General features: G+C 32.4%; 1 protein-coding gene across 3 annotated transcripts in view; it reads right to left on the bottom strand.

Annotated features, from left to right (window-relative positions):
- LOC134707875 (failed axon connections homolog) overlaps positions 1–13134 on the bottom strand; it is a 36410-nt gene that overhangs the window by 12138 nt on the left and 11138 nt on the right. The window contains exons 4-6 of one of the 3 annotated variants that reach the window (XM_063567981.1): positions 8703–8899; positions 7136–7252; positions 6129–6435 (exon numbers count right to left, since the gene is read on the bottom strand). The exons of 1 other annotated variant lie outside the window; for it this stretch is intronic. In XM_063567981.1, the coding sequence (XP_063424051.1) occupies positions 6332–6435; positions 7136–7252; positions 8703–8899 (418 nt within the window). In that variant the 3' untranslated portion in view covers positions 6129–6331. Of the gene's footprint in view, positions 1–1467; positions 1749–6128; positions 6436–7135; positions 7253–8702; positions 8900–13134 lie in introns of those variants that run through there. One more of the 3 variants, XM_063567980.1, reaches the window with a different exon arrangement.

Here is a 13134-nt window from a genome sequence, read left to right on the forward strand (position 1 = left end):
GAAATAAAACGCTTTTATCTGGAATCGGACGTATTGTTATTTCTTTTTTACTGTTGAAATAATTTGTTATGTTACAATAGATAATTATGACCTTTGTGCGATGATTTTTTTTAAGGTGATCACGCGAGATTCTTTTCGGCGTACCGATTATCAGCTTCTTGTGTGATTACATTTAAATGTATTACTATGGAGGCCTAAAAAAAACATTAAATCGAAAAAAAATGCAGTTTTTTTTCTGTCTTTCAAAACAAAACAATGTACGAAATAAATTGCAAAATAAAGACAAAAACTGTTGAGTGTCTGAAGATATCAGATGTACTTGTACTCGACTCGACCCAGGAATAATAACATGGTAAAACCCGTATCGCATACCCTTTTTTTTTTCTTTTTTTTTTTTTATATGATGTCATTTTTTTTTTTTTTTTTGGCTTAAGAAAAAATTTCCTCAAAATAGGTCAATTTTTTAAATGACGTCATTGTTTGGTATGTAACGTCATGAACATCAAGTTTTCATATTGTAAGTGACGTCACGAACATCAAGTTTTCACAACATAATTTTTGGCACACTAAATGACTATAAAACTATAAAAAACTATAAAAAATACAAAACACTCAAATAAATGCAATAATAAACAAAATATTTTTAAAACAACAGATTGTAAGGTAACCCAGGTGCTTCGTATAAATAATTGAGCAGTTATTTTCAGTATGGCTTTGAAACAAGACAAAAGCAGAACTGAATCTTACCCAGTGCTATGGATCAAAAAACAGTTCATATAATATAATACTCTTCTGTTGAAATATATGATAAAGCGTATAATACATGGCAAAAGCCGTATCATATGCCGTATTACCCTCGACCAATATCATCTCTCGGGCTGATATTGATGTCTCGGGATAATACGACATATGATACGGATTTTGCCATTTATTATTCTCTATATACATTCCAACACATATCATTGATTGTTTTTGGTTTATATAAACATTGACACTGATAAAAAGACATGTCGATGCAGGAGGGGGGGATCCAGCCATTTTAAAAAGGGGGGAGGGGTTCCTAACCAATGACAGGGGGGTTCCAATTACATGTCCCCATTCAAATGCATTGATCGTCCAAAAAAAGGGGGGTCCAACCCCCGGAACCCCCCCCCCCCCCCCTGGATCCGCGCCTGCGATGAGGCTAACATTTGTTTATAGGATCATTTGAATACGATAAAGTTGTTAAATACAATTTCATATATACTGTTTTAGAAAATAGAAAACTACATGGTCATTATTATTATAGTGCGTAATCGATCATACCTCACGAATCATTTGTTTTCTTCTCTGAAGTCCTCGCCGGGTATTTACAAACTTTTTTTGGTTTTTATTATAACATATTTGAATGTTCTGTATATAATTAATAAACAAAAAACGATTTTACTGTAGAGCTAGTAAAACTATATGATTAAAAACGTAAATTACTTGGGAGCTTTGCTTATTATTTTTTTCCATGCGACGTAGAGCACGGCAGAGGAAACCAGGAACGTTCCAGCTGCTTTTGACCAAAACAATACACTCTCGCTCTCCATGTTTATGTCTAACATATCGGTACACAACTTTACACACAGATAGAGTACATCAATGTGTGTATTTAAATGTCTTGTTAATCAAGTTAAATTTAGATAATGAATAGTTCATACACTTTCAACTGATTTACACAGTCTAAAGATTAACCGGATATCACATTGAATTGTGTTGCGTTCGGGTGGGGTATGAAATGTACATAAATTGAAAAATTATTACACCAGGGTTTTCGATATCACAAAATAGTCAAAACATTTACTAAATTTTATCATCGGTATAAGGACATCATTCGTAAATATAGCTCAACATGAAGACTTCTTATACGTTCAGGTATTTCACATCCAATTTGCTATGGAAATATTCTTTATAAAGCACAAAGGTGTCAGTATTCACCTCAGAAACTAACAAAACCTTTGAATAGACTAATTAAGAAGGGATATACATTGTAGTTACGATACTGTTGTCAAGTCATTAAAGATTGCATATTTTGGCGTTAATATTGAGTCACTGATAAGGTCTTTACATCGGAACTAAAGACATTTATTCTAAAAACAGTTGTTGGCATGACATGGGTTATGTTCTTCTCATATATTTTATGATGGTATGATACTAAACCCCTAACGGGAAGGATTGTGCCTGATGTTCATATGATGAAATCATAATCTTTCAGTCAGTTTAATTGAAGTCTGGAGCTGGCATATCAGTTAACTGCTAGTAGTCTGTTGTTATTTATGTATTATTGTAATATTCTTTGGTTACATCTTCTGACATCAGACTCGGACTTCTCTTGTACTGAATTTTTGATGTGCGTATTGTTATGCGTTTACTTTTCTACATTGGCTAGATGTATAGGGGGGGGGGGGGGTGAGATCCCACAAACATGTTTAACCCCGCCGCATTTTTGCGCCTGTCCCAAGTCAGGAGCCTGTGGCCTTTGTTAGTCTTGTATTATTTTAATTTTAATTTCTTGTGTACAATTTGGAAATTAGTATGGCGTTCATTATCACTGAACTAGTATATATTTGTTTAGAGGCCAGCTGAAGGACGCCTCCGGTGCGGGGAATATCTCGCTACATTGAAGACCTGTTGGTGACCTTCTGCTGTTGTTTTTTTATTTGATCGGGTTGTTGTCTCTTTGACACATTCCCCATTTCCATTCTCAATTTTATAAATGGATAAACACCGTTTCAGCAACCAGACAACCAATTTAATAGATGGGTATATAATTTATTTTATTAAATTGTGACCATCCATTACAATATCTATTAATCTGACTTTGACTACCCGACTTTATCTGATGCTACTGTGTTGGGTCTCATTTATGAGAAGGCAGAGAAGGAAAGAAGGACGAGAAGGTGACGGAAACAATACCCGGACGCCTTTTTTTCCAAAATAACCCAAACTGAATAATCATAAGAATGGATGACAAATGCGACTATGCAAAGCACTTATCGGACACAGAGGCATGATGATTAATTTATTGCGGAAGGAAGAGAAGCAACACACAGTGAAGTCTTCTCGTTTAAAAATAGAGATACAGTTTCTGTCTGATAAAACATTTGTTTAAATCATAAATAGAATACTCATGGTAATTGTGATAACTTTTTTAAATCACTGACGAGTCTTATGTAAACGAAACGCGCGTCTGTCGTATTAATTATAATCCTGGTACCTTTGATAACTTTTTTTAAATGGGTTTTGTAATTGAAAAAAAAATATTGAGTTAAGCATTTGTGTAATTTACAATTCTCAACAGAAATGTTTGGTGTTTAACGAGGAAAACGAGTTCCTCCGATCAAGTACTAGTAATTTCAAGTAGCCTTTGTGCACTTTTATAAAATAGACATTGCAAATTCAAATAAGAAGTCATTTGTATGAGCCTTCATGAAACATGAATCAATATCATTGCGAGTCATTTTCAAACTATAAAATGCTGAAATTTGCTCACAACGTAAGCATATTCTAAACATTCACACTATCCATTACTGTTTTTACTGTTTTTAAGTCTTCATGAATAACGACAACAGTATTATACCGATGTTCGTAACTCATAAATCGATAGAAAAAAAAACAAATCCGGGTTACAAACCAAAACCGAGGGAAACGCATTAAATATAAGAGAAAATGACGACACAACATTAAAATGTAACCCACACAGAAATGAACTTAGCATTAGACAAAATCCGATGAGAATAACAAATATAACATCAAAACTAAATACATGAATTTGGGATAGAAAAGTATCGTGACACGTCTTATAATGTGAATTCACACTCAAATATAAGAGGAAACAAACGACACAAAAGAAACACAACGTTAAAATGTAACACACACAGAAACAAACTATAATATAACAATGACCATATTCCTGACTTGGTACGAACATTTTTTTAAAGAAACAAATGGTGGGTTGAACCTGGTTTTGTGGCATGCCAAACCTCCCTCTTTATGAACATTTATTTGGAAGCGCTTTTTGTTTATATTTGAACTTAAAAGTTCCGTAATAATGTCTGTATCAGAAGACGCCGAAGAACCACATACCATTGATAGACAAAACGAAATATTTCATGATTTTTTTGTGAACCAGATTGACTTTACATATTCAAAATGCAATATATTTTTTTCTGAAAGTATTGGTGATATATAAAAAGGTGTTTTGCTTTTCCTGCTATTAAATTTTTCAACCGTCAACTTCATATGTCATAATTACAACCTTCGAATAATTCAAATTAAACTATGGATAATCATAAGTCATTTCTACTTTGTATCAAATTTGCCATAAATACTCATCTGCTCTATTCAAGGTATGGTGTTTGTACACTTTTTTTTGTGTTTTCTTGTTGAATAACCTGTTCAAGCGAAACTGACAAAGAGTATTCAAGAAACACGTGTCCGAATTAATTTCAAATAATTAAAAAAATCAAATGATTCTTTAGTAATGGTGCTGATAAATACAAAAATGAGGCCCCTCATGGGGGGGGGGGGGGGGGGGGGTCCTAGTAATCACATAATCACCATTTTTTTGCCAATATAATCACATAATCATTAAATATTTGCTTATCTTTAGTAATCAAATAATCATAAACTAAAAATACAGTCCTAGGTAATCAAATAATCATGAAATATTTGGCTTAATAATCAAATAATCATTAAAAAAACGGCCAAGTAATCACATAATCAAAAAACCCATGAGGGCCCTCACTTCTGACTTCTACCTTCAACTAATCATCTAGTCTCTAAAATTGACACAGGCCAGCAAAATTGCGTTGAACTAGATATGAAATCATATAAAATGTCTGAATTGATGGTAGTGCATGAGGGTAAAGATTGCTCTTCTATGACACGCGCAGATAAGTACGAGAAAGTGGGCTATTTGTGTATTACAGTGTTTGAGTCCGCATGTTTGATTGTTAAAAGAAATTTAATTACATTACATCGAAGAACATCATGGGGAAATTTTTTAAGAGTCTGAATTTAAAAAGCATTTTAATTTATTTTAGTCTTTTTGGTTAAGGTTGTGTGATGCTATCCTTTATCTGTGTAGCTTATAAAGATAAACACATCCTTAATTCAGTAGTCATTTTCGTCATCCCTACTTTTAGAATCGTGATTGTCAAAATTATTTTGATATGTTGTCGTCGTAGTTGGTGTTGTTTTCTAAATGGAGTGATCCCGGTAAGAACTCCAATGGGATCTCTGAAGAAAGTGTGTCGTTATTTCTGTCTTTATTAACATTGATAATGACGATCCCGAGGATAACTTTATCAGTTATGTACATAACAAATCATAACCGAATAGTCCTAAAAGAGGGTAATAGAGTAAACTATGCGGGGTGACCCAGTGTTAGCAGACAGTTACATGTATACATGAAGTTGGACAGGCGACTCCTAAATGTGTTCAATATTTTAGACATTTCTCGCCTTTTAGTGCTAACATATTGAGATCGATAAATGAATATCGTCATTTGGTTCCTGTTGGCGAGTTGTGCCATTGGCAATCAAACCATATCTATTTGTTTTTTTATTGAATTCTTTTGAAAAACAAATGTGAAATACTGTATATGTTGGGAATGATTAAAGAATGGGTTTGACTGGTGGAGTACATGTACTAGAGTATGATATACATTATTGTAGTTTATGATCAACTACAAAACAGCTGATCGAGAATGGTTGAGATTGGGATCGATGACTTTCCAGTATTTTTAATAATTAAAAATGCCTCATTGAAAATCAATCCGTCGATATCAATAAACATACAATGTATCAGGGTAGGGATGAAGCACTTTTTGAATTTTGTCAAAATCTAAGTGTAAACACGGAAAACTAAATATTTAAAAATTATACTGACTGTCATAGTAAAATTAAAACAAACATTATTTTTTTTTACTCGAAACATCAAGATTATTTCACTACAAATGATTTAATTGCCAACGGATGAAATAATTGTATGTTTTTTATTTTAAGGACCAGACAATGGCTCTTTACCTTCTCATTTACAACAAATATAAATAAAATCCATTCTTTTTCAAGCACATTTTCACCAATTGACAATCATAGTAATAGAAAAGCCAAAACTTTATTTCATTTTTACAACATTCCACGTTGTGATGATTTCATACATTTATCATCTCCGCTAGCCGAGGGTAACGATCCACTTCCCTGAGTGAAATGGATCGTAACCCTTGGCTTGCGAAGATGTACATTTATATATAGAGAAGCTATAATACAAAGTCATGTATTATACAGAGAAGCTATTTATAAAATCATTTAGTTGGCTCTTTTGTAAATCCATGAGAAATACATTCGTCCCAGTCAGGCCAGAATGTTTCCTTCATCCTTTGACAATAGTCACACAAGTTTCTATATTCTGAAAATAAAAAGTCATATTTCTAAATTGTTTTCATTGCACTTGTATATTTTCTTTAAGACATACTTTTAAATGTTAGTAATCAATAGTTGTTTATTTTTGAAGATGCATATCTAAAATTATTTATAAATATTAGGATTAAATATTGTAAATAGTTTTTTAAGTTCTTCCTTTTTACTTTTTACGCTTGTAAAAAAAAAAAGGAAAGAAACCTTTTAACTTTAAACTGTTTTAGTGTGTGTTCAAATAAGTACATATTTATCCATAATAAAAAAAATCTACAGAAAGTCTATTGGGTTATATATCTTACAGAACTTTTTTTAAAGCGGTTTGTTTGAAATAAAGTCAGTTAATCGTGTATAACATAAGTAGTAGTCTATGCTATAAGATGCATTCTTTATCTAACCGTACAGAATCCATTCAAAGAATAACTTTGATTTCACAATTAATAGATAGTTCAAAAGTGAGAACCTTGAGTAGACATTTCATAAACTGTTTGTGTTTTGAAGCTGTCGTACTCATAAAGAATGCATATAGATTCAAAATGGACACGCCATTAGTAAAACATTCGTATAAATAATAAACATTCAAATAATAAAAGGAAACTGTATCTTTTAATTTTATGTTTTCTTGGAATGAATGTCCTCGTTCGGAAGACACACAAATGATGATAGGCAAGACATTTGGATATGATACTTACTTTTGACTGCTGATTCTGCTGGATTTCCGAACGATTGCCAGTAGGCATTGCCAATCATACCAAATACACTACAGTCTGCCTGGCATGGCTTGTCCCCTAGCAGGAATTTTTTATTACCTAAAACAGAACGTAATTAAAAAAAAGTTAGTAGCTGCTTGGTTTGTCATTGGAACTAATTCTAAACTTGAGGCCTTTTATAGCTGACTATGCGGTATGGGCTTTGCTCATTGTTGACTGCATGCTTTTCTTATACAGCCTTCAAATGTGTTCATGTAAGAGTACAGATTCCATTGTATACAACAATATACAGAAGAACATGTTTAAATCTGTACGGTAAATGAGTTGATCTGATCTAAGGTTTGTGACTTATTAAGAAGAATATAAGTTTTAGCGGATACATTTTCCGCATACTTTATATCATTAAATAAACTTGGGTCAAACATTTCTAAATTGCTTTGCTTTTACACGCTATTGAGACATGTTAATGACAACAATATTACTATCATATTTGGCAAAACATAAGATTGTAGAGTTTTAGGGTGTAACAAACCATATTTCATTTTTGCAAAAAAAAAGAAAGTTTCATTTGTGCAAAAAAAAGAACTTGTCATTTGCACAAAATAAAACCCCAGGTAATTAAGATAAATCAGACACATATTCATCAAAATAAAACTGGATTTAGCAATTATAGGTAACCATATGACCTTCAACAATGATTTCTATATATATGTATAAAAATCATTGTGTATGATTTTAATATACTGATTACAAAATCAACATATATAAACCAATAAAAACAATATTAAATGATCTAATAACTGTGTTCAATTGATAAGAGTCGATTTAAAAAAAAAAAAAGATTATAGTTACAACGACTTTATCTGAAGTTCCAAAATGCCTATACTCGAACATTGCTTCTTTCATAGAATCACTACGAAAGATTTCTATAGACTGTTATATCGCAATAACTTTTCAAGATTTTCGTATTCGCACTCTTGTCATGTTTTTCACGCTGGTTAAAACACTTTTTAGTAATATGCCTTTTGCGAGGCTAGGTTTTTATGCATCCAGACAGTTTTTTGCTTGTATGTGCTTAATCTATTTTTCTATGTCTATGTATTTGTTTGTTTCTAAACTGATCAAGATTATAACACAATGTTGACTGCTGTACACCTATTTTTTACATTTTCATCTATCATGTCTGTTTGTTTTGTTCACACACTGTTGACATTATGAAAGGATTTCATTCGACTGTTATAAAACAATTGAGATGTTTAGCTAGCTATAAAATCAGGTTTTTTCCACCATTTTCTACATAAGAGATTCCCTGTAACAACTTTTTTTCCATTTGTTTGATGTGTTTGAGCTTTTGAATTTGTCATTAGATAAGGGTCCTTCCGTTTTGAATTTTCATTGGATTTCGGTATTTTTGTTATTTTACTTTTGAACCAAGTAAAAAATTGTACTTATTTCTTAGGACAGAATGCAAGTGTTACAATATTTTGCTTAATAATGTTATATAATTTTGTAAGGTGAGCAATACATATTACAATGACCAACACTTTACCTAAGAAGTCTGATAAAGCTCTTAAATCAAGATCCAAAATGTGGTACACCTCGTCTGAACTATGTCGTCCAATACCAACGGCATACGTATCTTTCCTCACTGACCGTCTGATAAAATAAGCAATCAATGTTGGAGTTCTCATAGCTTTACAAGCTGTCCAGTCCTTATCAAACACCCATCTATCCATTGCTAATGCCCTGTTATATATACAATCATTAATAGTCAATTATCTATTAGTTTTATATAGGTCAATTCTAAAGTTTGTACCATAAAAACTTCAAGAGATACATGTAGTGTGTCAAGGTAAATTATAATATAACATTTATGTTTATTATACTTCACGTTAAAATGCCATATTTTGATTGGCTAAGACGAGGGTGTCATTTCACTCTATCACATGGCTGAGCGGGTGACAATTTTTTTCTAAATGTTAGTACCCTCTCGTCTACACCAATCAGAAATCGATGAATCAAAGAACAATGAATTGAATTTACATCAAGGAATTACATACAATGCTTAAGTTCTACGTTTTGGCTCAGATTTTATCAACTGTTTTATCGACTGTTAAAATAAATAAAATAAAACATCTTGCTTGACTTTTGTTGTTTTTTTCAAATGCCCGTAACGTTGTAATGAACGTGACGTCATAGAAAATACTTTTAAAATAAAAGTAATCGGTAAAAGCCAATAGTGTAATTTTTGATTTTATAAAAATGGATAATTACCACGTGAATCACTGTTTACATTTACTCGGAAGAAATTGTTCCGAGTATTCTTTATTTTGATTGGTTAATTTGTTACCTGGATACAGGACGCTCTTATATATTTCTTTGTTTCGGGATTCGCGGTACATTTGAAAATTTTCATTGAAATTATTTACATGAGCAACATTAACCAGGAAATTCGGGCAGTTTTACCCAGGCGTGTGAAGAAGAGTTTTGATTACAGAGTTTTCGATCAACTTGGTATGCAGTCCGAGGCAGTAACCACAGAACCAGAGGTTGGTGACGAGCTTGTGCACGGTGCGACTGGTGGATCTGACAGTATGTCAAAGGTGGATTATGAAGACCTGAAAGAACGTCTTTCTATTTATTTGGATTCGGACGAGTCGGACACCGATGAGGAAACTAAAGAATTGGTCAGGAAACTCAAGGAAGTTAAACAGAAGGAGAAAGCAATGAAGAACAAGAAGAGAAAGGTGGAATTACGACAGGAAATAGAGAAGAGAATGAAGGAATTGGAGGAGTTGGAGGAGCTCGAGTTAAAAGGGGCCTCTAAGACGAAGAAGGAGAAATCCGGCAAGAAGGTGGATCAGTCCAAGAAGATCAAAGGTAAAAACAAAGAAACAGATAAAGAGAAAGGTAAAGAAACAGATAAACGTAAAGATAAAGATAAAGGCAAAGGCAAAGGGGCAGTGAAAGATAGTAAAGGTGATGAACTTTCTAGTTTAAGTATTAAACATTTAAGAAAAGATGCAAAGACTAAGAAAATTGTAGAGAAACACATGAAGCAAATGATAGCCACAGAGTCTGACTCAGAGTCTGATTCTTCTTTAAGTAGTAGTTTAAGTTCTGATAGTAGCATGAGTAGTACGGGTAATGAGTCGGAGCCAAATTTTGTATCTAGTTCGGACTCTGATAGTCAAACTACACATACAAAGAAAAATAAGCATAAAAAAAAGAAGGTCAGATCTGGTATTAAGGATAGACCTCATGATAAGGTTAAAATTAAAATGAACTGGCCGCAATCTGAACTCAAATATGAGTTTACAAACAGAAAGGCTGTGGAATTTAGACAGCTAACCATGAGTCAGTTTTGTGCTGGTGAATTAGAAATTATAAGACATTGCAAAATTGGTAAAAAAGAAAGAGAGGGTAGATTATCTTTACTGAACAAAATTTGTTATTATGCTAGTGAATTTGAATGGTCTGTGCTGTTAAATTTTTATGCAGCATGGGTAAAATTACTTGAAAAAGGTGAGAATGTCTCGTCTGATGATACTTCTCTGTTGGAGGTTAGAATGTTAATAGGAAAGAAAGTGTTGAATAAAACTGCTAGTAAATATTCAGATAAATCTTCTGAAAAGAATTTTGATAAAAAAATTTGGTATTGTCCTTTGTATCAGAGAAATAAATGTAACGTTTCGAAGGATGGTCATAATTTGGATATTGCAGGCAAAAGTAGATTTGTACAACATGTTTGTGCCACATGTTTACGGGAGGATAAGGCTTAAATGAAACATCCAGAGAGTTCATCAGCTTGTCCTCATATGCCGTGACTAGAATTAGAAAAAGCTGTTAATAGCATTGGGAATTTTAATTCAAAAGTGATAGATACTTTTTATCCTGAATGGTTACTTGTAGATTCAAATAAGGACAAAATGCTGATTGATAAAGGGGAAATCTCTCAGTCAATTGAGGTTTTTAAAAGTGATACTTGTACAGTTAATAATGACAATTATAGAATTTCAAGTAAAAGGGAAGTAAATAAATCTTTACCAATTCAGTCATCTTTGAATTTAAAAATTGATGAATTTTGTCATAAACACAAAAAGTGTTTAATTTGTGATTTGAATGTCAATTCCTTAGATTTACAGTATTTTGTGGATATTCAGAGAGAAATTAAATTATCAGGTTTACCGAATTATTTAGGTTGTAAAATACCAGTTTTTTCAAAGTTAAAAATAGAATTTTTTAGATCTATGTTAGTTGACTATAGTGATCCCATTTTGTGTGACTTATTAGAATTTGGTTTTCCCATTGGTTATACAGCAGGTGATATAGTAGATATCAAAAAGCCTCGTAATCATAGCGGTGCTAGAGATTTTCCAGATTTCATTTTGAAATATTTGAAAAAGGAGTTAGAATATAAAGCTGTTATTGGGCCTTTAAAAGTGAACCCTTTTATATATTCTTCGTTAGTGTTATCTCCTTTAAATTCAGTGCCAAAGAGTACACCAGGTGAAAGAAGGGTAATACTAGATTTAAGTTTTCCTTCTGAAAATTGCATTAATGCAGGTATTGATAAAGATATTTATTTGGGTGAATCAGTTAATTTGACTTATCCATCAGTAGATGATTTTGTTAATCTTATTAAGTTAAAAGGCAGAAATTGTGGTATTTTTAAGAGGGACTTGAAACGGGCTTATCGCCAAATTCCAATTGATCCTGGAGATATCAATTTTGTAGGATTTCATTTGAAAAATCACATTTTTGTAGACAGAGTTTTAAGTATGGGACTTAGGTCATCAGCTCATATTTGTCAGAGAGTGACTTCATCGGTAGTTTACATGATGAAGCAGTCTGGACATTTATTATTAAACTATTTAGATGATTTTGCTGGAGCTGAAAAATCAGAAGATGCAAATGTTGTATTTGCTTTATTAGGTAGACTTTTAAACAGTTGTGGTCTTGAAGAATCAGTGGAGAAGGCTAGCTCTCCAAGTACAGTTATGACATTTTTAGGAGTGAAGTTTGACACTTCGGAACTTACAATTTCAGTAACAACTGAGAGAGTGGAAGAGATTTTATTGTTGGTAAAGACTTGGTTAAATTTACTGGTTGCTACAGTTAGACAGTTACAGTCATTGTTAGGTAAACTACATTTTGTATCGAATTGTGTAAGACCAGGAAGGCTATTTGTATCTAGATTGCTTACTTGGCTTCGTAGTTTACCAGATGACAAATGTGACCATGTTATTCCTTTGTATATAAGGAAAGATTTATTATGGTGGTATCATTTTTTAAAGTCTTATAATGGTGTTTCTATGATGGCTTTAGAGGATTGGTCTCAGCCAGATGAAATATTGGAGACAGATGCTACTTTGAGTGGATGTGGAGGTTGGTTTTTTGAAAAAAGAGAGTTTTTTCATGTTGAATTTCCTTCCTTTTTAATGGATTTGAATTTGCATATAAATCAATTTGAATTAGTTGCTTTGATGATTAGTGTTAAAGTATGGAGTGTACATTTTGTAAATAGAAAGATTTTAGTGAGATGTGATAATCAATCTACTGTGATGGTTTTGAATTCTGGGTGTACTAGAGATGCTTATATGCAATGTTGTTTAAGAGAAATTTTATTTTATGCTGCAAAGTATAATTTTGAAATTAAGGCTGTTCATTTTCCTGGAGTTGAAAACAGAACAGCAGATATTTTGTCAAGATGGCATTCTGATTCAAGATTTGAAGACTTATTTTATGAATTGCCTGTTGTAAGACTAGGTAAATGTTTTGAGAAATTTGTCTATTCAGGTCTTTTTCAGTTTACGCATGATTGGTAATTTATTGCAGATTTACAGCTGAATTTGTTGAAAGTGGATCAACAGACATCGTGCAAGTCGGCCTTTGCTCGTGGCACGTTTGAGAACATTAAAGTTCAGTGGAGGACTTTTTTAACATTTTGTATTTATTTCGGTTTTAAATTTTTACCAGCA

This window comes from Mytilus trossulus, chromosome 2 (assembly GCF_036588685.1).
Source record: "Mytilus trossulus isolate FHL-02 chromosome 2, PNRI_Mtr1.1.1.hap1, whole genome shotgun sequence".
NCBI classification, from domain to species: domain Eukaryota; kingdom Metazoa; phylum Mollusca; class Bivalvia; order Mytilida; family Mytilidae; genus Mytilus; species Mytilus trossulus.